Source organism: Lissotriton vulgaris, chromosome 8 (genome assembly GCF_964263255.1).
Source record: "Lissotriton vulgaris chromosome 8, aLisVul1.2, whole genome shotgun sequence".
Classification (NCBI taxonomy): Eukaryota; Metazoa; Chordata; class Amphibia; order Caudata; family Salamandridae; genus Lissotriton; species Lissotriton vulgaris.
The window spans coordinates 742,150,293-742,175,210 of record NC_141696.1 but is presented as its reverse complement, the minus strand read 5'-3'; the positions used below and the strand labels follow the sequence as shown (position 1 = coordinate 742,175,210).

Genomic DNA, 24,918 nt, shown 5'->3' with positions numbered 1-24,918 from the left:
AATGATACATAAAAGCCAAGGAATGGAAAAGTGATGTGAAGTTGATCCATTTCATCCACTATGTATCTCACTACAGTGTCACACATCATACTCATATATAACATTGAGTAGGTTGAGCCTTGAAAGGTGCAAGGACTACTCATTTTTATAAAAATTAAAAAAAATCCATTTTCTCATTTATCATCAATATACTGATGTATATAGAAGTCACTCAAAAATAGTTGTATGTGTCTGCTTTCCAGAGTGGTTCAGGTGTCTCAATCAACTGTCGCACAACATACATTGTGGCATGATGGTAGGAATGTCCCTTTTTCAACTTGGCCGGCTTGCCCTAGGTCCACAGTTAGGCCAGAAGGAGTAGCCGGGTACTGCCAGGACAAGTGAGGTTGTGAAAGATGCCTCTTATACTCAAAGACCCCGAGGACCAGACAGGCACCCATGAGCCCCATGCAGAGGTTCCTCAGTATCATTCTCTGGGTCGCTTTAAGTGTCAGAACCAAAACAGCAGTGGGCATCCACCATTTAGGTCAGTCAGGCCACGTGGCCTACTAAATTTAGATACTTATGAATTTGACTCCATTGTGTTAAGCACTAGCTAAGACACAATAAGGACCTGGTACAGGATAGCAGTCTTCAAAGGGTGAATATGCTTTCCTTTTGCCTGTGAGTCCACTTGCATATTTTATGTATGTATGAATGTAGGTCACCTGCAGAACATCTCATAGCTGAGCTATAAACTGGCCTGGCTTGATTTCCCTGACCCAAGTCACGAAAATAAAACAATATAAAATTGGCTGATGTTACCATTGATAAACAGGAATTTGGCAACACACAATTGGGAAGTTGACCACTAAGTAGTGCAACATACCCATTTCAACCAAAATTTGTGAGACTTTGATAGGACTACTGTTAGAACATACATTAAGAAATTATTGGTCCTGAGGAGAATCCCCATAACGTGGGAGATTCGAAATGCGTAGACCACAGTTCTGTTTAGGCCAATCTGAATTGATTCATTCTATTGCGAAATTGTGTTCTGTATAGAATTAGGTTGATGGCTTTGTATTCTAAGTATTGTTTTTTTTATTTTTGAAATATTGAATTGAGAGTGCCTCACCCTCACCAGAAATAGGGTTTTGTGAACTATCCCAGGGTGGGCATCGGCATGTATGATGTAAGAATGTATGGATGGATGGGAGTGAGGACTAGTCTAACAAATGTATGATTCTGACACAGTGTGTATGTTGTATACAGAGTATGTTTTTTTAGAGAATAAATGTGAAGTTTAATTTCAATGGGGCTCCTAAAAGAATTTATAGTGACCCTGACCATTGGTGCTTCCAATTTAGATTAGTTCCATGAAAAATTTCGAAAATATCGAAAAAAGAGTGTTGCAATAAATATCAATAACGTTTTTTTGATTAAACTGAAACGGAAAAAGTGGTTTTTCAAGGGCAGCTGTTTGATTCATTGCCCATCTAACTAATTGATTAAAGAATAGTGCAGTATTGGCAATGTGTTTTGTTTACTGTTATTCAGGCGTGGCCTTGCTGCGCATAAGCCAAACCCTGTGTTGTTTCTTGCAATGAAGATCAGCATATTCGATGGAGCAGTCCCAAAGGGAAGACACGTTCTTGACAATCTTGATGCCATACAAGCAGTACCAGGCAGGAACGGGATGGAGGTTCCTCAGGCAAGTAACAATCAGCTTCTGCAAGTCTACTGTTGCAAGGATTTGATCCTGTAGTAAACACCATTCACTGTATTGACAGTAAAAGTAGGTGCAATGTCTGAATCTCAAAATTTAAATTGCATTTTGTTTTTTAAAAGATTAAGATGTAACAGCTGGTGTCACAAAAAGGCAGTAGCATCCGGCATGACTCGCGTGTGTTGGGGTAGGTGGGGGGTCGCACTGTGGTTTGCACGGCGGTGGGAATTTAAAAAAAAAATAACAACTTACTGGGTCCCGCGTTTTCCTGCTCTCCTGCCTCAGGCAGGAACAGAAAGAGGGCAGCCTCCCTCACCTCCCCTAAGCCAATCAAAACACTGCAATGGCAGTGTTGTGATTGGTAAGGGCAGCGCCCAACCGGGCGCATATGTGGAGGCCATTTTCTGTATGTAAACTTCATGCCGCCTATATAGAAAATATCCAGAGTGCGCATGACTGGTTTGGTCAGCCAAGAGGACCGACCAAACAGTCAGTGCCCACAGCATTGGGCAAGCCTCTCCTCCCCGACCTGCCCACCCGCCCGCCCCCCAACCAGGCATACCCTTCTGCTGTCTCGCAGTGCGAGAAGCAGAAAAATAAAATGGTATTTAAAATACCATTTTATGTTTCTGCTTGTAGTTAAAATACCATTTTATGTTTCTGCTTCTCGCACTGTGAGAAAGCAGTAGGGCGAAGCTCCTCCGGCCCAAAGGAGGAGCCGCCCCTGCTGAAACCTCAATTTTGAGAACCAGCCTCATTGACAAAAGCCTAGCCCCTGATCTGCTGTTAACACTGTTACAATAAAAGGCCACAGAAGGGAAGAGAAGGACCAAGCACTGGCAGGTATCAGATAAAACTGCAAGATGACACACACCAAGACTCACGTGGTTTGAAAGGAGGTTGCAATGCATGTGGTACAGTTAAATGACAAATACATTTATGTTACTTTTAACAATAGTTAAATTAAATATAGGTGTAATTCCATTGGCTTTTCTCCATGGGAAGCTCATGGAGACTTAGCTGCATGTTTTGAGGAGACATGATATACAAAAAAAGTTTACAGCAAGATCTTCATCTAAGAATCTTCTTTGAAACACTGATAAGCACACAAGGACAGGCATGGCCATTCTGCAACTCAGCCGACTGAGCTTTGATTACCTTAAAAAACGTTCATACAAATGACCTGAAGCAACAGAGAAAATATTCAGCACATCGTTTTTGTTCTTGCTAGTATCTTCTTTCTGAACAGCTCCTGCAAAACTTTTAGAAAAAAAAATGTTACTGTTTTGGATCAAGTGCATTTTTAGTAAATCATAGACTCAAATTACTCATAATATTATTATTATTGGAAATGTTGATAAAACTCTAGAGGGCTGTTGTGGAACATATGCATCATTGGATTGTCTTCAAAACCACTCAAATTAAATAAATATTGTAAGTAAGACATAATGTCACTTACTGCAGCAGCTGCAAGTTTGCAGAACCACTCACCGGCCGACTGCCTTCTTGGTACAATTTATGGTGGTACCATCCATGTGCTGGAGAACAAGTTATTGACTGATGGCAAAGGTATTAAGGGTGTGCATAATTTTAGTTAATCATCTTATGAACTAGATTAAGGCACTGTCTGATAACTCAGTAGACTTTGATCAGGTCGAGCTGGAGCATTCCATGCCAAGAGTGACCTCCTCATTGCATGCACGGGAACTCCACAGCAGTGCCCCCTAACTCTCTTTACAACCCACAGGACACAGAACTGTGGAACAGTGTTACAAGTTTTCTTGAACACTCCATTTGGAGTGGTCGTAATTTAGGACCTTGGCATTTGGCAAAACTCATCATCCACCACAAAGTGTCAGGTGTCCTATCAGCATTTTTAGAGTGCTATTCTCATTGATGTACCCTGAATTTTACGGAAGGGAACTCCACCTCTTTTTGGTGATGGTTTGTATCCACCGAACTCTGACTAAGGCCCTTGACCTAAGCCCTCGGCAAGATACTCAAGGCACTAAGCAGGAGACAAACAAGGCCTTATCCTAGACAACTCCACTTAGCTGGAATTATTTGGTGGCCCTGTGAACATCTGGTCCCTGCCCCAACAGAGTATCCTCAATAGAGAGGAGTCAGTATTTTCTTCCAGTGTCTTGGAGAAGCTACAACTCAAGAACCAAAACTAAAGATATTTTTGAAGAAGATTAAAATATTTCAATGACATTTTTATGATAGAACAAAACAGGTATGCCTTATGCTATACTTCTAGTACAAGGCAGATACACTGTCTGAAGAGACAGTAAGGGAACAAAAACAATGACCTTTTGACTCCTAACTCCCTATCTCGACACAGCAGATCTACTTATATCTCTTTTATTGAGGGGACAAAAGACCTTCCATGCCTATTGTGTCTGATGAATTTTCCTGTTCGTACATTTAGGAACAATTAGTAAAACAAAGGATTTTAATCTGAAATCAGACTATGCTTTAATACACTGGTTCTAGTCCAAGTTACTTCGATTTAACATTGTGTCATTTCCCATTTAAATTTCTGTGTCATTTATTGATTCAATTCCTGGGCTTGGGCTAAGGTTAAGTAATATATACTGGTTCCAAGAAAAGGTCTAAACAATATACCTCTGCACTTTGGGGGAAAAAATAACCTTCCACTCGCATTGCAAAGGTACTACATATTCTTCCTCTGGTACCTGCCCCTCCTTTACCTCAATGCTATTAGGAAGTCAACTTAATGAAAAGAAGCAGGTTGTGGTTGCTAATTCTCCCCCAATCACTGCAAATGACTAGGGGAGCTACAATGCTAAGGGGAACTATTTTAATTGCTACTGCACTGGAGACAAAAGACATGAGGTGGCTTGGTGGCTGTTTACTCACCATGCATACGGTATGTCTGTGTGAACTGGTCTTTGGCGCCCTGGCTAGGGAAAGGGTGCTTTGAAGATGCAGGATTCTGTGGCCTCATCCTGAGTCTCTTACTGCTCATTGTCTGATGTCCTCATTATGCAATATAAGGATAGCGGCTGGTGATAAAGGTTGCAAATTGGGAGTAGGGATATAGGCAGCCTGGCATGTTGCAGGCCTAGGTGACCTCAACCCTGGATCCCAGGTTGTGACTTGCCTACTGGTTGGAAGTAGGACTAGGGCCAGTCTGATCTTCTTTGGCCAGTTTGTCTGTGGTCAGTGGTGGGTACTGGCCTGTCACTGCAGGTGATGGTGCTTGAACTTAGTAAACACGGTGCGCTGAAACTTTTCAGACATTCACCCCCAGTCACAGATATGGGTTGAATCCATCACCGTTCTTTAGCTCACTTCACCACCCCAGTTCAGACACAGCTGTATGCAAATTTGTCTTGACCCTGTGCCTCATGGGAACAGTCCCGCCCGAACTGCCAAGCCATGTCATCCCTGGACCAGAAACAAGCATCCTGGGACCAGTTACGGGCTATCAGCCCTCATCAGCCAGGCTAGCTTGAATACAGTGGCAAAGTGAGCAAGGTACCCACGTCTGGGCATACTCTGTCAACTTAGGGTAAACAAAGCAAAGACAAGGAGATGATGGACGGAGCGCTGAACGTTTTCAGACACTCACCCCCAGTCACAGATATGGATTGAACCCATCATCGTTCTTTAGCTCACTTTGCTATCCCAGCTCAGACACAGCTATATGGAAATCTGTCTTGACCCTGTGCCTAATGGGAACAGTCCAGCCCGAACTGCAAAAACCATGTCTTCCCTGGACCGGAAACAAGCATTGATGGATTCAACCCAGATCTGTGACTGGGGGTGAGTGTCTGAAAAGTTTTGAGCGCTCCGTCCATCATCTCCTTGTGTTTGCTGGAACTTAGGTCACCTTAGCTTAGTCTCTGCTTGTGACGTGCTGTATGACGGGCAACATTTTCCCCTGGATCCAACCTGCATGCTGTTACAGTTGAAAGTGGTGCTAGCATCCTGGTTTGCTGCTAGCACTATGTGCGCAAAGGGGCATGGGAGCTGCACAACCAGCCTGCTACAGGGATGGTGAGGTTGTGCCCCAGTACAATCTGTAAGGAGGGTGGTATGAAGACATGTGGTCTATGAGGATTAAACTAGGGTGATCAAGTTTGTTTCCCTCCCCCCCAAAATATTTTTTTTTAGGTTCGGAAGCTTAATTTTGGTCATTGCTTGTTAACTCCCAGCCCAGCTCTTTGTGACAGCTTACACCGTACCACGGCCCTCATCTTAGGGTTGCGGTTGCATTTCAGAAGAGTAACTTCTGTCTTGTGTGCTCTTTTTTCCACCCATGCTGTCCCTCCTATGATGTGCTCTCTCTGCCCTTGTAAATATGTTCTTTAGGCAACATACTGTATCAGTATGTTGTCAAATGCTTGTTTTTGTATCTACCTTTGTACCTTATATTCTGTGCCTCCTATTTGTATTGGATTTTACCTGTTAATTGTTGCATTGCCCCCCCTCCCCATCTCCTGGCAGTACCGAGAGGTGGATGTGGGTGATGCTAAGCCAATATTACCGAAAGGGATATTCGATGCTACTACGAGGTTGCTCCTACCTCTGTTAGTGAAAACTTGACTTTATGGCATTTGGAAGCTCTGGTTGAGCATTAAGCCTTTAGGCTCTCTTCCACCTCTGCTCACACTATACCATATCAAACTGGTTTGGATGGTTTGAAATTTCCAAACAATTGCTTCTTTATTCTTTGACGCATTTTGTGAAAATAGCTCATAATCTGCAAAGTCAAACTATTTTATATTTCTATCTGGATTCTTCCACTCGTCTGTGGGGTCACTAGACCAAATCCAAATATGTGTCTCTCTTATGAGTACTACTTAACACCTGAGTCACCATGAAGAAAATACATTTGAATCCATTCACCGATGTTCCTTTTGGAAGGAGGGTAGTGCATATGAAGTATACCACCTTCAGCTTTTGGGACTAGGCACATGAGAAACATGTCCACTTAAGGGCAGCTGGAAGGGAGCATAGTGGTGCCAACAGCATCTATTGGCAATCGCTTAATAAGGCAATCAGAACGGCACTGAGTTCAATGCAGTCACCCAGAGCTTGAATTTACCTAGTCAAGCCTCTATTGCTGTTAAATTAGTTTCTACCACTCAAATATGTAACCCGTGGCGGTTTTAGGAGTCACTTCAAAAGTGTGATTTATCCCCATCCTTTATCATCTAATTGCCCTTTCCAGTCCACGACTCTCCCACTCATGCACCACTCCAGTCCTCTAATTTCTTCTTGCAATCAACATTTCTTCATTCATAGGCTTGAACAAAAACATGAATTCATATATCTAATACATCAAGTTGTAAGCTTTTCTCCATTTTTCGTACACAGATCACCACCTTCTCTGTTTCTTTTTTCAACTTGAATCAAGTTCTTTTTTTAAACATGCACACATTGCATCATTTACAACCAGTGTGGTCCCACTGAGCTAAAGACAAGGGACCAGATGTAGGTAAATTAGATTTACCGATTCATAAATACCGAATTTTACCGATTCGGTATTCATAAATCGGTAAATCTAATGTAGGTAATTATTCGGTAACAAATACCGAATCGGTAGGATTTGGTATTTACCGATTCGGTAATTACCGAATCGGTATTTGCCATTGATTCCTATGGGCCTTGAAGCCCATAGGAATCAATGGCAAATACAGATTCGATAATTACCGAATCGGTAAAAAAGGGGAAAAGGGTGTCACTTTGAAACCCTGTTGCACCCCTGTTTCGGGCTTGTGTGCCATGTGGCACACATACATGCCCTAAGGGCATGTATGTGTGCCACAGGTGCCACAGGTGTACATGCACAGATGTGCCTGTACACAGGAATTCGTTATTTACCATGCAATAGTATTACATGGTAAATAACGAATTCTTAGGGGCCTGTGGCACTGTGTGCAGTGCCACCTACATCTGGATTTACAGAATCGGTAAATTTACAGATTCTGTAAAATAAAGGCCCCCTACATTTCAATACCCAAATACCGATCGGTAACGGCGGAAATCGGCCGTTACTGACCGGTATTTGGTCTCCTTCATCTGGCCCAAGATGTCGAAGGAAAAATACAAGAGATGTTTGATGCATTCACAACACTTCCTCTAAAATAGATGGTAGTTTTATAAAGACGGATGACTAACCCGGGCCTGTTTTTAGTATTTTAGAAGACATTTTTAGATCTCTCAAAGGAATTAGATTACAACATAGTTTCAGAGTCATAATAGTTGATTCTTTATTTACTTGAATATGGGCCATTTATTTACAGGCAGATAATATATAACAATGTTGGCTTATCTTTAGCTCATGGACACAGGAAAATGCTAATTTAGTACTGTTAGAAATGGGGGTCTCTAGTTGGCAGAGGTAGATACCTTTGTCCAAATAGGGACCTTTGCTTCTAGTCAGGGTAAGGGGTATAAACTTCTAAAATAAACCCTGTTCACCCACTTGGTAGCTTGGCACAAGCAGACAGCCTTAACTCAGTCGGTGTGTAAAGCATTAGTAAATACATATAGTAATACAGTGAAAACACCACACCAGTTTAGAAAAATAAGTATCTTTATCAAAACCAAACAAGACAAAAACGACAAAAATCCACAATACAGTAATAAAAATATGACTTTCAAATGGTAGAAATAGTTCAGTTCAAAGTAAATTGCAGATACAACACTTTTCACACAAAGTCCCTTGGATGCGTCGAGCACACAAACAAAAAGGGCCGCAGGGAAGGTGATGAGTCAGTTCCTTACACTCAGGGAAGGTGATGCGTCGGTTCCTTGCTTCGGGGAGGTGATGTGTCGATTTCTTTCTGCATCCTCCAATGATGCGTCAGACCTGGCGCCTTGCTGGGATGCGAAGATCCGGGACGATGCGTGGTTTCTTGCAGACGCACAGCAGGGCTTGCGTTGGAATTGGTGCGGTGATCTCGGACTTCGGAGACTGATGCACTCAATGCGACGATTCCTGCATCGGTTACTTCAGCGATGCGTCGGAAACAGGCACGGAAACGTCATGCTTCTTGTTGTTGCGTGGCTTTTCCAGCTCCCAACAGCTAGAACAACCTCCAGAGGCCCAGAACAGCTACAGGCACCTCCTGGCAGGTCGGAACTCCCAGCAAGGAAGTTAAGTGGAGCTGGGGGCGAAGTCTTTGTGTCCCTGAGACATCAGAACAAGAGGCCAGCTGTTCTTCAAGCCCTTGGAGATCTTCCTTAAGCAGGGGACACAGCAAAGTAGACAGTGGCAGAAAGTAGCCACTGCAGGCCAACCCCAGATAGAAAACAGCATAAGGCAGTACTCCTCTTCAGTTTCTCCAGCTATTCTCCTTGGCACAGGTCTTCTTGATTTCCCAGAAGTGATCTAAAAGTCTGGGGTCTGGGCCCCTCTTTTTATACAGCAAAATCCTTTGTTCTCTGGTGGCAGAGAAGTCATGTACTCAGTCAAAACCAGTTCTGTCCTCTCTTGTGCAGATTCCTGGCATCAGGTGGAGACAGCATTGTGAAAGTCAGACCAGGCCCATTAAGGTGAAAGAAAATCTTCTCCCCCTACTCCAAATGCAGGTCAGTTCTATTCAGCACAGCCCTGACTCATCCAGACTCTATGGAGCCACTGCACCTCCCCAGTCCTGACACTCCGAACCCAGACAGTCAATCCATATCCCAGCAGAGGCACACCATATGGCTAAGCAAGAAAATACCTACTTTCTAAAAGTGGAATTTTCAAACACAGAAGGCAAAAAACACCCTCACTAAAAGATGCATTTTAACATTCTAAGTTCAGGCATACTAAACTTTATTTTCCAACCTTGTGAACAGGGGTAGTTATGTTTATAAGCTGTTATAATCAAACTCCCCATTTTATCCTATGGGAACAGGTAGCCTTGCAATAGTGAAAAACTAAATTGGCAGTATTTCACTATCAGGACATGCCACATACACATGTCCTACCTTTCAAATACACTGCACCCTACCCACAGGGGTACCTTACAGGTGACTAACATGCAAGAGAAGGGAAGATTAGGGCCTGGCAAGTGTACTTGCCAGGTCGACATGGCAGTACCAGACTGCACACATGCTCTGCAATGGCAGGTCTGAGTTACATTTACATGCTGCTTATGTGGGTGGCACAATCAGTGCTTCAGCTCACTAGCAGCATTTTATTTACAGGCCCTGGGCACACACAGTGCACTGTACTAGGGACTAACTAGTAAATCAAAAATGCCAATCATGGAATCACCACACCATAACAATCGTTTACAAATGGGGCACTTGCACTTTGGCACTGAACAGCAGTGGCAAAGTGCCCAAAGCATCTAGACCAGAAAAATGAAGTCCAACACACAGCAAAAACACAGGAGGCAAAAATACAGGGAAAACCAGCGCCCATGCTGCCAGGTCTAACAAGTACCAATGAAAGAACGCCAATACTTGTTTCATGACAATAAACTACGTTGCCGCTTCTTCAAGGCCCAAACAATCTATTGGTGTAAAGTCCAATAAACATTTTTTTTAATGTTTAACATGGAACCAAGAACTGAATGCAAATAATGAAATCTTAAAATGAATGAATGATATAGGCTTCGATTTATATTTTCTACAGGACAGAATGATGCATTTCTGAACCTTCATCCTGTTGTTTATATATCTGCCCCTTTGGTGACACTAGGTTGCAAACCCTACATCTGACAGCTAAAATCAGAGCGTTGTGATTAAAATAGATACTCGCAAACAATAAATACATCTCATTTAGTTAAGAAACTTTCCCAGATCATTGTTTTAAATGTACCAATAACTGAAATACTCACCGTAATTATCTACGTCCGAGTGCAGTTTTTAAGATCGAGACTTAAGTAAACATACTCATACACAAAAGACGAGACTGCAAAGAGTTTAAATACAAGTTTGACTGATGGCTTCATGAAAAAATATATATAATTATTGAATAAAATGTATGCAAGTTTTGCAGACTGGAGCGTTTTATTTTTGTCTCGGGTATTAATTCCAAAAAATGTTATGTAGACTTATAGATTGTTCAGGCCCTGAAAAAACAACTACTTAATTCATTGTTGTGAAACTATTGCTCCAGGAAATAAAGAAAAGTATACATTTTAATAGATTATCTGATTGTAAATAAATTGACTATTTTATTTAGTGTGCAAACAGGGCATCAAGTATCAGAACTCTGAAACCATGGTGTAAACTATTTCTTTGAGAGACTTCAACCTGTCTTCCAAAGTGTACATTGAGCAGTTTAAGGGAAGGTACACTGCATTGAACCACCCCTCCCTCCTCGGTTTGCTTCTTATGCTGTGTTTGGTATTACACAGTTCGTGGTACCTTAGCGTCCATAAAGTGCTCATTCGTCTACTTTCTACAGGGTGAACTGGTGTAGAAATGACTGACTTCCCTGACCAGCAGAGAGCAGCAGTGAGCTAGTGGAGAGCAGAGCGGAGCAGTCATAGCATTCGAAGCAGCAACCGAGCGGGACGAGCAGGACGCCGTTCGCCGCCATCGAGCAGCGTAGTACCGCGTTTGAGCGCTGAGATCCTCTAAGCCTCCAAGCCCTAAGCGCCCACCGATTACCTCGACAACCGACAAAGCGGCAAAGCGGCTCCCCTACATCAGGTCGGGACATCACGGTCAACAGCGGGGCGCCACAGCGGCTACAGCGGAGCAACAGCGGCGAGGCGAGGCACTTCGCACTTTGCACCAGCACACCGGGACGCCCAGCCTCCTGCCTCCAGCCTGCCCCTCCCGGCACACGGGACCCAACTCTCCCGCCCGCGAGCGGATGCGGGTGTTGAGAGAGCATCTTGGCGGTCTTGGCTGGCACAGAACTCAGACTGAACTCAGACAGACCACAGACGGCGGTGAGTGTGAGCACGAGATAAACTGTCACCTACACTTTCACCACACTCACCCCACATTGCTTGAATTAATTAATGAACTAATCCCTACTGGTGCTCCGACGGCCAGCGGCCGAACCATTGAAGTAACAACTGTTCGCGACCCCATACTTAAATCAGTCAGCCAGCGAGAGAAGCGAGGTGTGTGGAGCGAGGTGACCGCAGGTAGGAGGCTGAGGCTGAGGCTTCCGGCAACAGGCTCTCAGACAGGCACCCGGTAGCAGCCCCCCTCCCCCTCCCTCAACCCCCACCCCCTCCCCCGAAGCTGAGCGCGGCCGTAGGAGAGTGATACAGTCCAAAGCCTCACAGCCCGCTTGCAGCACGCGAGTCACTGCCCGCGAGCGGGATACCGTGAGCAGCTGCGGAGCGGCAAGCAGAGAGAACTCAAGCCACAGCAAACCACTGCAACGCTAAAGAGCGCCTAAACAGCGGTCCACAGCAGTGAGCAGCTCTGTCACCGTGAGAGACATGGTCACGGAGACACGGAGGCACTGAGAGACATTAAGAGACATTGAAAGGGATTCTGAGGACCATCATGAGGTCAGGAAGAGAAAGAAAACTTCAAACAAAGCAACCAGCCAAACGAAAGAGGAATAACACAACCACGAGCTCAGCGTCACCGGAAATAAATAAGCGAATACCTAACAACACCAAAGAAAAAGACAAAACAATTAGCAATACCACCTTGCCGGAAATTAGCCCCAACGAAATCAATATCAGCACAACTGACGGTCTGCCACCGACAAAGATTTTGACCAGAGCCCAACCCTACTTCCGGAACAACCCAGTAACAGCAAAAGGAAAAATACCCACCAACTAATTAATTTAGCGGGACAGCAAACGAAACCAAAATACAACTTCCAACCGAAAATTTACACAAAATTTGCCTTTTTAAAAAACCCAGGAAATGCCATCTACTCTACAAATGACTCCATTACAGGCCTCCAATCTCCACTACAACCAGCTACCACCAACAACGCTTTGCCTCAAATCAAAAGCTATATAGCAGCAGAAATACACAAGGCACCGACGCCAAGGGAGAGAACGGACCTTACCGGAGGCGAAGCAGGCGCAGGGGACCATCGGGCACAAGATACTAGAAGGCAAATGTCACCAGAAGGCGCCATCAGCCAAGCCCCTTTGTTAGAGGGACCCATCGAGGGAAGCATCGAGGGACGCATCGAGGAAACAAACCAAATAAGTCCTTTACCAATGTGGGACACATCAAGGAAACACGCCCTAGAGCTGGAAGGGTCCCTGAGGCTCCACAGCATCAAAAAACAAAGCCATCTATCTCCAATCACTCCTTCCCCACACACTCAGCAGGCGGAGGCAGAAGCAGCAACAAATCAAGAAACAGTATTCTTCCAAGCATTCGATGCTCAACCAAACTTAGAACAAAAAAATCAAGGCCACACTGAGGCCACTGAGGCTCTTGACACACAGGGACTAAAACCCGACCCCATAAATTCTTCACCAACCATTGCAAGAGGGGACCAAAGTTCCCCAGACAGGGATATGACCTTCCTGGTATCCCAAGAATGGAGCGCATTAGTGGCAGCATATAACGTTATGGAACCTACCAACAGTAACAGCAAAGAAAGCTCCCACCCGCCCACAGAGGGGACCAGAGACCCAGTTAACTCGTTTTGGGTAACCCTACTTAACACAATACAGCTATCATCAACGGCACTTCAGTACCAATCAGACAAGCTTGACCTCCAACTGACAGTCCTACAAAAGCTAGCAGAGGCCATTGTGGGGATTGACAGAAAACTTGCTGACCTTAATGGCCTCATAAAAAGAGGACAAGATTCAGTTAAACTAATCCAAACTGAAAGAACCAACTGCATCTGCTCGCCAATCATCGATAAACTATCAACTCTACCCACGATGTTAGGCAACCTCTTGGAGATATAAAAACAACTATCACAAAGCCTCCTCCAACAAACGACAGGCTTGATAAGACCGACACAGAATCAATTACAACAAAACTTCCGTTAACAGAGGCCAGGTCCAATACCCCATCCAACAAAAGGGCATCAGGAAACAGCAAAGACCCACAAAAAACTATCACGCAGTGGTGCCAGCCTCAAACCACCACAACTTTACCTGAAGAACCTCCCCAGAACATCCTCAATAGAGGACGAATCAAGCCACAGGAGAGCCCACCTAATGCCCGGGCCCGACGAAAGCAAAAAAGAAAGGGCCGGAATAAGAAATGCAAATGCTACTTACCAGTATGCATCTGTTCTTGGCATGTAGGGCTGCTGACATTCATATCTGTGCATAGATCGCCGCCTAGTGTTGGGTCCGGATGATTGCACATTGTTGTCCTGGAAGAGTCTTCGAAGTATCACGAGATAGGTGGCTCCTCCCCTGGACTACAGTGCGCATGGGCATCGCCTCCATCCCCAGATTGTTTTTAGCCATTGTGGCCGAGATGGAGTGAAGTATGTGAGTGATGACCATGCTATGAGCATATACATGAATACTGCAGCTGCTACAGGCGCCGGGGAGGAGGGCGGGCGATATGAATGTCAGCAGCCCTACATGCCAAGAACAGATGCATACTGGTAAGTAGCATTTGCAGTTCGAGGCATGTGGGCTGCTGAATTCATATCTGTGCATAGAATACATAGCAGTCCCTCCATTAGCGGCGGCCGCCCGTGCCAGCTGCAGCAGTTTGGAAAAGTGTCTTGAGAACAGCCTGCCCCACAGCTGCCTGCTGTTTAGAGTGCACGTCTACACAGTAATGTTTAGTAAATGTATGTGTGGTAGACCATGTGGCTACTCTACATATGTCCTCTAAGGGAATGTTTCCAAGGAAGGCCATAGAGCCCCCCAACTTTCTGGTGGAGTGGGCTCTCGGTGGAATTGTAAGAGTGCGTTTAGCCTTTGCGTAACAGATCTGAATACATTTCACGATCCACCTAGCAATACCAGCCTTGGAAATAGCGTTACCCTTGTGGTGTGATGCAAAGGCAACGAAAAGCTGCTTAGTCTTTCTAAAATCCTTGGTCCTGTCAATGTAATACATTAGGGCCCTTTTAACGTCAAGGGTGTGGAGCATCCGCTTCGCCAGCGACTCAGGATTTTGAAAAAACACTGGCAACTCGACTGTTTGGTTCATGTGGAATTGAGACACAACCTTGGGTAGAAATTTAGGGTTAGTGCGAAGCACCACCCTGTTAGCATGGACTTGGAAAAAAGGCTCTTGGATGGTGAGGGCCTGCAACTCGCTAACCCTCCGTAGCGATGTAATTGCTACTAAGAAAGCCACTTTCCAAGTCAGGAACTGAAGCTCGCAAGAGTGTAGTGGCTCAAAAGGAGGACCCATCAGCCTTGTAAGAACCACATTGAGGTTCCATTCCGGAGCTGGTGGTGTCCGTGGTGGAATGACCCTTTTGAGTCCTTCCAGAAATGCTTTGATAGCAGGCACTTTGAAAAGTGAAAGGTGTTGCCTATTCTGGAGGTATGCGGCCATCGCAGACAGGTGAATGCGGATGGAAGTATACGCCAAATTGCATTGGTACAGATGGAACAGGTAACAGATGATGTTCTGAATGGAAGCATCCAACGGGTTAATGTCGTGGTTCGCACAATAAATGACAAACCGTTTCCATTTAGCCGCATAACATGCTCTAGTAGTGGGCTTTCTTGCCTCCTGAATGATGTCCATGCAATCCGGGGGAAGATTGAGGTAGCCAAACTCTAGGACTTCAGGAGCCAGATCGCCAGGTTGAGCTGCTGCGGATCTGGGTGCTGAATGTCGCCATGGCTCTGCGTCAGAAGGCTGGGTGTGAGATAAAGCCTTTGATGCGGTACCACGGAAAGTTCCAGAAACGTGGTGTACCATGGTTGGCGAGCCCACGTTGGGGCAACCAGGATGAGAGTCATCAAGTGCTGCCTGAGCTTGCGCGCCACCAGCGGTATCAGAGGTGCTGGGGGAAAAGCGAACGGAAATCTGCCTGACCAGTTCATCCATATCGCATTGCCCTGCGATTGCGGGTGTGGGAACCTGGCGGCGAAGCTTTGGCATTTTGCGTTCTCCCTTGTGGCGAACAGGTCTATCTCTGGATGACCTCACCTTTGGAAGTACGGTAGGAGTACTGATGGATGTATCTCCCACTCGTGCATTTGGTGGCTGTGCCTGCTGAGCAGGTCCGCCATTTGATTGTCTTTGCCTGGGAGATGTTCTGCCATTAGGAAAATGTTCCTCTGAATGGCCCACTTCCACATGCTCTGAGCCAGATGAGACAGCTGCGGAGAGTGTGTGCCCCCCTGTTTCTGAATGTAGTACATGGCCGTCATGTTGTCCGTCCGGACCAACACGACCTTGTTGCACAGATGTACTTTGAATGCCATTAAGGCCATGAAGATTGCCATCAGTTCCAATACATTGATGTGCATCTTCCTTTGCTGTAGTGTCCATAGTCCCTGCACTGTGTAGTGGAGTACATGCGCTCCCCATCCCTGGAGAGAAGCGTCCGTCCTCAGGATAATTTGTGGCACAGGCTCTTGGAACGGTCGGCCCTTGCAAAGGTTTTGTGGATTCCACCAATGCAGAGAGTTGTACGCCCGACCGCTCACCAACACTAGGTCTGTTAGTTTCCCGTGAGCCTGAGTCCACTGACGTGCCAGACACTCCTGAAGCGGACGCATATGTAACCTCGCGTGCGGGACAATGGAGATGCAGGAGGCCATCATGCCTATCAACTGCATGAACACTTTCGCTGGAAGCGAGTGCTGAGGTCTGAATCTTTGGATCAGCGTCTGGATACTGGCGACTGTCACTGAATTTGGCTGCGCAGTGGCCGCCAGAGTGTTTATTGTCGCGCCCAAATACTGCCGTATGTGGGCGGGCTGGAGATGGGATTTTGGGTAATTCAGTGAGAATCCCAGATCGTGTAGGAGATGAATGGTGCGGGACACCTTGAACTGACGAGCTCAGGTAACGCCCTACGCGCCCGGAGAGGTACCATACCTGATAACACTTTGGCAGCCTGCACAGCAACCCCTGAAACTCATCCTACACTCTGCTGATGACGGACAATTATCCAGAAACACCGGTGTCCAGAGTTGGCCTGCAACTGTGCATCACACTTCTGAACTTTCGATAAGCGCACCCGCTTTGAGAAAACTACATCTACCGTGATGCTCCTGGGGTACACACGCTGGAATGGTGAAGTAGCGTGCGACCTATGAACTTTGTACTTAATTCGGCTCCCTTGAGCCTTGAGCTGACGAGCTCAGGTAACGCCCTACGCGCCCGGAGAGGTACCATACCTGATAACACTTTGGCAGCCTGCACAGCAACCCCTGAAACTCATCCTACACTCTGCTGATGACGGACAATTATCCAGAAACACCGGTGTCCAGAGTTGGCCTGCAACTGTGCATCACACTTCTGAACTTTCGATAAGCGCACCCGCTTTGAGAAAACTACATCTACCGTGATGCTCCTGGGGTACACACGCTGGAATGGTGAAGTAGCGTGCGACCTATGAACTTTGTACTTAATTCGGCTCCCTTGAGCCTTGAGCTGACGAGCTCAGGTAACGCCCTACGCGCCCGGAGAGGTACCATACCTGATAACACTTTGGCAGCCTGCACAGCAACCCCTGAAACTCATCCTACACTCTGCTGATGACGGACAATTATCCAGAAACACCGGTGTCCAGAGTTGGCCTGCAACTGTGCATCACACTTCTGAACTTTCGATAAGCGCACCCGCTTTGAGAAAACTACATCTACCGTGATGCTCCTGGGGTACACACGCTGGAATGGTGAAGTAGCGTGCGACCTATGAACTTTGTACTTAATTCGGCTCCCTTGAGCCTTGAGCTGACGAGCTCAGGTAACGCCCTACGCGCCCGGAGAGGTACCATACCTGATAACACTTTGGCAGCCTGCACAGCAACCCCTGAAACTCATCCTACACTCTGCTGATGACGGACAATTATCCAGAAACACCGGTGTCCAGAGTTGGCCTGCAACTGTGCATCACACTTCTGAACTTTCGATAAGCGCACCCGCTTTGAGAAAACTACATCTACCGTGATGCTCCTGGGGTACACACGCTGGAATGGTGAAGTAGCGTGCGACCTATGAACTTTGTACTTAATTCGGCTCCCTTGAGCCTTGAGCTGACGAGCTCAGGTAACGCCCTACGCGCCCGGAGAGGTACCATACCTGATAACACTTTGGCAGCCTGCACAGCAACCCCTGAAACTCATCCTACACTCTGCTGATGACGGACAATTATCCAGAAACACCGGTGTCCAGAGTTGGCCTGCAACTGTGCATCACACTTCTGAACTTTCGATAAGCGCACCCGCTTTGAGAAAACTACATCTACCGTGATGCTCCTGGGGTACACACGCTGGAATGGTGAAGTAGCGTGCGACCTATGAACTTTGTACTTAATTCGGCTCCCTTGAGCCTTGAGCTGACGAGCTCAGGTAACGCCCTACGCGCCCGGAGAGGTACCATACCTGATAACACTTTGGCAGCCTGCACAGCAACCCCTGAAACTCATCCTACACTCTGCTGATGACGGACAATTATCCAGAAACACCGGTGTCCAGAGTTGGCCTGCAACTGTGCATCACACTTCTGAACTTTCGATAAGCGCACCCGCTTTGAGAAAACTACATCTACCGTGATGCTCCTGGGGTACACACGCTGGAATGGTGAAGTAGCGTGCGACCTATGAACTTTGGTGCGGGACACGTGGTTGGCGCACTGTTGTTCCGACTTCGCCTGAATGAGCCAGTCGTCCAGATAGGGATAGACGTGGATGTTTTGACGTCTTAGATGCGCCGCCACGGTCGCCAGGCACTTTGTAAAGACCCTGGGCGCTGTGGTGACCCCAAAAGGCAGAACCCTGAACTGGTAGTGCTGGTCTTGAATGGCGAACCTTAGGTACTTCCTGTGTGAAGGATGCAGGGGAATGTGAAAGTATGCATCCTTGAGATCCAGAGTAGCTAGGAAGTTCCCTTGCCGAAGCAGCGGGAGAACCTGCTGCAACGCGAGCATATGGAAATGTTCTGACAGAATGTACCAGTTGAGGGGCCTGAGGTCCAGGATGGGCCTGAGGGATCCGTCCTTTTTGGGGATTAGAAAGTACAGAGAGTAAACCCCTGTTCCCCTCTCTTGCAGTGGAACGAGCTCTATTGCCCCTTTTTGCAGCATGACTTGGACTTCCTGCTGCAACAAGTGCAAGTGCTCGCCGGACATAGGACGGGTTCTTGGAGGTATGTTTGGTGGAGTGGAAGTGAGTTCCAGACAATAACCGTATTGGATAAGAGATTTGACCCACCTGTCCGTGGTGATGGATTTCCACGCGGGCAGGAACTGCTGGAGTCTTCCCCCGACTGGTGTTGTGTGGTCGGGGGGCAGTGACAAGGCGTCACTGCTTGTTGGCGGTGGAGGACCTGGAGCTGTTATTTCCACGTCCTCTGCCTTTGACGTTGTTGCCCCGGTAACCCCCTCTACCTTTGTTGGTGTATGAGGATTGGGTGTTGCTTTTATAGTATTGTGTGGATTGTGACGCTTGACCCCTTGAGGTGCCTCTGTTATTGGAGCGGCGAAAGGAACCACCCCGAAACTGCTGGGACTGTAAGGCACCCATAGATTTAGCAGTGTCAGTGTCTTTTTTCATTTTTTCAAGGGTTGCATCCACTTCTGGCCCAAACAGGTGGTCTGGATTAACTGTTTGGTTTAAGATGGTAGTCTGAATGTCTGGTTTAAAACCCGATATTCTAAGCCATGCATGCCTACGCAGTAGCACGCTAGTATTTATAGCTCTGGAGGCGGTATCAGCCACGTCCAGTGCGCACTTAATTGAAGCGTTGGTGATAAGCTTCCCCTCCTGAATCAACATTTCGGCTCCCTCCTTGTACTGATCAGGTAAGTGCTGTAGAAGGGTTTCTAGGGTGTCATAGTGCGCCCTATCGTAGCGTGCGAGTAGTGCCTGCGTGTTTGAAATGCGCTACATATTAGCTGCCTGCGCAGCAATACGTTTCCCTGAAGCTTCAAAGACCTTAGATTCTTTGTCTGGGGGAGGAGCATCACCCGTGGTCTGTGAGTTCGCCCGCTTACGTGCGTTGGAGACAACCAAAGAGTCCAGTGGCAACTGTCCCTTGATGTACGTTGGATCAGTGGGCGCTGCCATGTATTTTTTGTCAATACGAGGATTAATGACTCTTGCCCGGGTGGGCTCCCTGAAAACCTCAGGCGCATGCTTTAGCACTCCTTTGAGCATTGGCAATGTCTTGACAGTTTTTTCAGCCACTGAGAAAGTGTCAAAAAGAAAATCGACATCCACTGGGTCCGCATGGAGGTCGACATCATGATTGGCCGCAGCTCTCTCAATGAGAGCGTTGAAGGCTGCAGAGTCCTCTGTTGGGGAAGTTTTCGCAGCAAAAAGCTGCGGCTCGTGTCCTGACTGAGGGTCCTCAGGGTCGCCTCCAGCAGACCATGGCTCATTGACATCCTCTGGATCCGAGTACGCAGGATAATTGTACTCCTCCTCCTCGTCCCCGTCACCCTCCCCAGCGTTAGAGTGAGTGGGTGAGAGCTCCAGACCTTGTGGAGATGCAGGCTTCATAGGGGCAGATGCACCCGCAGAGTCCAACTTCTTTTTAAGAGGAATATGAAAATGCTCCAACACAGGCTCTGGGGTGATCTTCCTTTTAAGGAGAGAGAGCTTGCCTGTGTTGGCATCGATGACAACCTCTCAACGCTCCTCGTCCGTTAGTGGCTGGTGCCGTGGCTTCGGCACTACCAGGGATGCTTTCGGCGTAGACACCAGCTTCAAGGGCACCCTGGCCCCATGTTTCGGAGCGAAAGCCTTCGGCGCCGTCTTCGGCGGCAGCGTGAAGTGAATTGGCGTTTGCGCCTTTGCCGGTTTCTGTGGAGGCTTCGGCGTTACATCCTTCGGCTCGAGAGCCACTGCCTCCTTCCGAATACGCTGAAGGGACTCCGTGACCTTCTTGGTAAATGAGGGGGAGGGCTGGACCGGCTCGAGCGAGTCCCCCGAGTCCGGATTCGGGTCGGCGATCGAAGGCGCAGTCTTCGGAGCCGATACAGCACCTCCTTTTGCTTTGTTGACCGGGATCGGTGCAGTCAGAGACTTAGGGTCGTCTTGACGCTTCTTCGAGGCTTTTTTAGGGTCATCGACCTTCTTGGCGTCGACGCGGCTCTTCAGAGCGTCGACCAGCTTCGGCGCCGACGCAGCCGCGTCGGGCGTCTTCGCCTTCGACCCGGGGGTCTTCGGTTCGGCCATTTTGGCGTGGCTCTTGAGCTCGGCGGCCATCTTGGATTTCTTCGGCGCCGAGGGCTCTGGAGCCTTTGATCCCACCAGTGCGACTTGCACTTTTGGTTTCGATACAGATGGTGTGGACCCCGATGGCTTCACTTTCGGTTTCTGTACCGGGAGTGGCGCATCACCAATGTCCGTGGCCGGGCCCGGAGGCGGGGCCGTGGGACGAGTATTGAGGTCTTGGGTAAGGCCCGAAGGCGATCCCTCGACCTGGGCCTTATGCTGGGGTTCGGCCCCAGAGTCAGTATGAGGATGCTCCTCTTCCGAGCTATCCTCTACGGTGGCAATGGCCCCGTCGTCGTCCCCTACCTCCTCGACGACTTCCTCGAACTCTTCGTCTCCAGCGTCGTAGTCTTCTTCCTCCGACGCCGGGTTAGAGTCCGAAACATTAAGGACGGTGTCGTCTTCAACATCTTCTTCAAAGATGTTTGCCGGTGGGGGTGCCGATAACTGGGCCTGCAGTCTTGCGGCCCGACGTAGCTTGAGAGTCTTCTTCGACCGGAACTTGGAACAGGCCATACACCTGGCCTCGTCGTGGTCCGGCGACAAGCATCTGTTGCACACTGGGTGCACGTCGAGGTGTGAATACTTTGAGGCACACACTGGGCACCTCTTAAACGGAGTTCTTTCCATGTTGAAGTAGTCTGGAGCGTCGTGTAGGCCCGTCCGCGCTGACAGCACGCGGAAGGGCAGCAAGTGTTCGGAGCCGAGGAATAAACCAACCCGAACGATAGACAATACCGACGCGAGTCCTAAAGACCTTTTGGTCTCAAGTAAGGAAAGTTAAACAACTATCGATTCCGACAGAGGGAACCGAAACACATCCGAACCCAATGGCGGAAAAAAACAATCTGGGGATGGAGGCGATGCCTATGCGCACTGTAGTCCAGGGGAGGAGCCACCTATCTCGTGATACTTCGAAGACTCTTCCAGGACAACAATGTGCAATCATCCGGACCAAACACTAGGCGGCGATCTATGCACAGATATGAATTCAGCAGCCCACATGCCTCGAACACAGCAGAAGTGGACAGCAGAGAAGAGAACAGCCTCCTTATCACACCAAGGGACAATGAGCTGCCAGGCGACCGTAAGCACCAAAGGGAACTCATAAATTTATCACCATCACCTATAAATTCACTGTATACAAAGACGCCAACAGCAGTAGGAACAGGAACCCTTACACTCTCAAAAGAGGCGCCTAGCCTCTACTTAGAGCAGAACTCCGCCGGTCAAACATACAACCCAGCAATCAGAAACCCACCAGAACTGGAACAAAAAGGGCAACAGCTCTGCCAAGCAGCAACAACGCAACCAATCCTGGAAGCCAGCAAGCAGGCCCGAGAGGAGCCCATATCAATCCAAAGTCACACTAAAAAATCTCTCAAAAAAATGCACCTGCAATATAACTGAGACCACTATTAGCGAAACAACAAAGAATCCCCAAACAACAAGCGTCGTCAATACAGAAAGCAGCCAGACGAAGGAGAAATCGGAGGGGTTGACTTCCAATTGCAGATCAACAGCTTTCCAAACCCAGCAGCCACACGGGAACACCCAAACCAAGCAACAAACGCACCAGCAAACACCGCCCCTCAGGGAAAAAGACTCGGATATAATCTTATTAATTCCCGAATTTATATCCAGAGGGAGAGTGGACACTTTAAACAGGGGCAACATTTTAAAGTTAATCAATTCAATAGACAAATTAAAAACATAAAAACTTCTGATCTACTAACACTTGAATTCCTAACAGCCCCCCACCCACAAGAAAACGAAACAACAAAGACCACATGGACAACAAGTGAGGTAGCAAACTTAATCATGAACAAATTTCCTAGATTTTCACAGTGGGGAATCAAGCTCGAAGTAGGAAAAAGGCCAGATTATCCAACTCTGCTCCTTGAAGAAAGTAAACAAGAACGCCCCCAACTGGCAAAATCAATACTGAAAGAAGCACTTAGCTACTCTCCAGGATTGGAAAAATATTAATTGTTTTCTCACAACCCCAACTCTCAGCAACCACCATCAAGCAGCTTAACAATAACACGCACCATATCTGGAGGCGACACCAACTGACAAAAAGCGCAAGCCTTAATCCCCGACTCTGCGGCCCCCCTCACTAAAATCAAAATATGCAACTGGAATATCAATGGCCTTCCAGACAAACTGGAGGACCCTGACACATTAAACTACTTAAAATGTTTTGACCTGATCCTCCTCCAGGAAACTTGGGAATCAAACGATATTCCTTTACAAGGCTATACAACCTTGACTCACCCGGCAACCAGAGGCTCTCAATATGGTCGAAACTCTGGCGGACTGACAATACTTGCCTCAATATCAACCATTGGCACAACGGTAGTAAAAAGTGTAAACATTACCCCACCAAACGAAATACAGTCTATATCGTTTACAGTTAAAAACAACCAGGCCACTCAACAGCTACAAGTCATAAACACATACATACATCCGAAGCACAAGAAATCTGGGTCAAGGGAACTTGGCAAAGAATTGACAAAGCTCATGGTCGAAGGGGATATGAAGAACATACTTGTGGCAGGAGACTTTAACCTCAATCTCTTCGGAGATAAAACTAAGGACGATATGATAAAGGAAATGGACACCATCTGGAAAATTCCAAGCCAATCCATCCCCTCCCGAAACAATCACACTAAAACCTCAACCCAGTTAGTAAAAGAACTTGAACAACTAAACCTAAGAGTGCTCAACGGACGTTTCATAGAGGACATCCCTCCAGCACCAACATATTTCTCATCAAGCACTTCTTCACACCTTGACTACATGCTTGTGTCACTACCACTGTACGAGAAAATAAACTCGTTTAAGATAGGAGAAAGTGCCCAAAGCGACCACTTGCCGTTAGAAGCCAATCTTGGACTGACCTGCGTGAACAAAGCATTTGAAAGAAGATACATCGCCACAGAACATACAATTAATTACAGAAGAATAAGATGCAAGCCCACTGAGCCTGAGAAACTATCAACCAGCGCAAAAACAATCATACACCAGACATCCAGCTCAAACAATAACTCACTAGATGCATGGGTAGACTTTGTAAAGGAATTAGGAGCCAAACACGCTACAGAGTTAAAAATTCAAAAAGGTAACACCACCACCAGGTTCACACATGGCAAATTAACAACTGCAGAGACAAAAAACATAAAGCGAGAAATAAAAAAAGACTCTCCAACAACTCCGAAAATACCCTAACATCGAGGACATTCAAAAGAAACTTCGCACACTAAAAGCACTGCTAAAAAAGAAGACCTGGGAAAGGAAAAAGGCAACTGAATGAGGATCTCTGGATAAAAATCCTTCACAACTCCAAACAGAAGAAGAGCTTCGGCTTCTGGAAGATCATTCACAGCCTCCAACAGCCAGGTCACAAAGGCATCAACTCCAACATATCCGAATCCGACTGGGCTACCTATTTATCAGCTCACTTCAATACAGCTGACCCAGCAACGGTCAAAACAACAGGGTGAGACAGGTCAGATGGAGCGCGCCAGAGCTCTGACAATTTCGGCACACTCAATCACAAACAGAACCAAGCCCACAGGTGGACACCAACCCAGGACCAAACCTCAATTGAAGCTAAAGGTTTACCACCAACATTAGACCCACTCGTAATTGGAGAAGAAAATTCATTTCTGGAAATACCAGACAGGTTAAGAAAACTAATTTCAAAGGGCAAACTCGAGGGGGCCCCCGGTCCAAACGGGATCCCGCCAATACTATATAAGCAAGACCCTGCCTTTTAGAGCAACATCCTGACACCAGTATTCCACGCAATAAGGGAAACAGCAGAAACACCAACATCCTAGAGTGGCTCGATAATAAGCCCGATCTACAAAAAGGGTGCCAGGAACGGCCCAAGTAGCTATTGTCTTATAGCCTTAATTGACACAGAGGCAAAATATTACGCGGGCCTCATCTTGGAGGAT

The 24,918-nt window shown here is 46.9% G+C and overlaps 1 protein-coding gene across 1 annotated transcript in view; it reads right to left on the bottom strand.

The window, feature by feature from the left end:
* Positions 1 to 24,918, bottom strand: part of UGGT2 (UDP-glucose glycoprotein glucosyltransferase 2) — a 1,432,652-nt gene that overhangs the window by 202,554 nt on the left and 1,205,180 nt on the right. Inside the window, exon 32 of the mRNA XM_086936163.1 lies at positions 2,867 to 2,968. Coding sequence (XP_086792289.1) covers positions 2,867 to 2,968 — 102 coding nt within the window. The remainder of the gene's footprint in view (positions 1 to 2,866; positions 2,969 to 24,918) is intronic.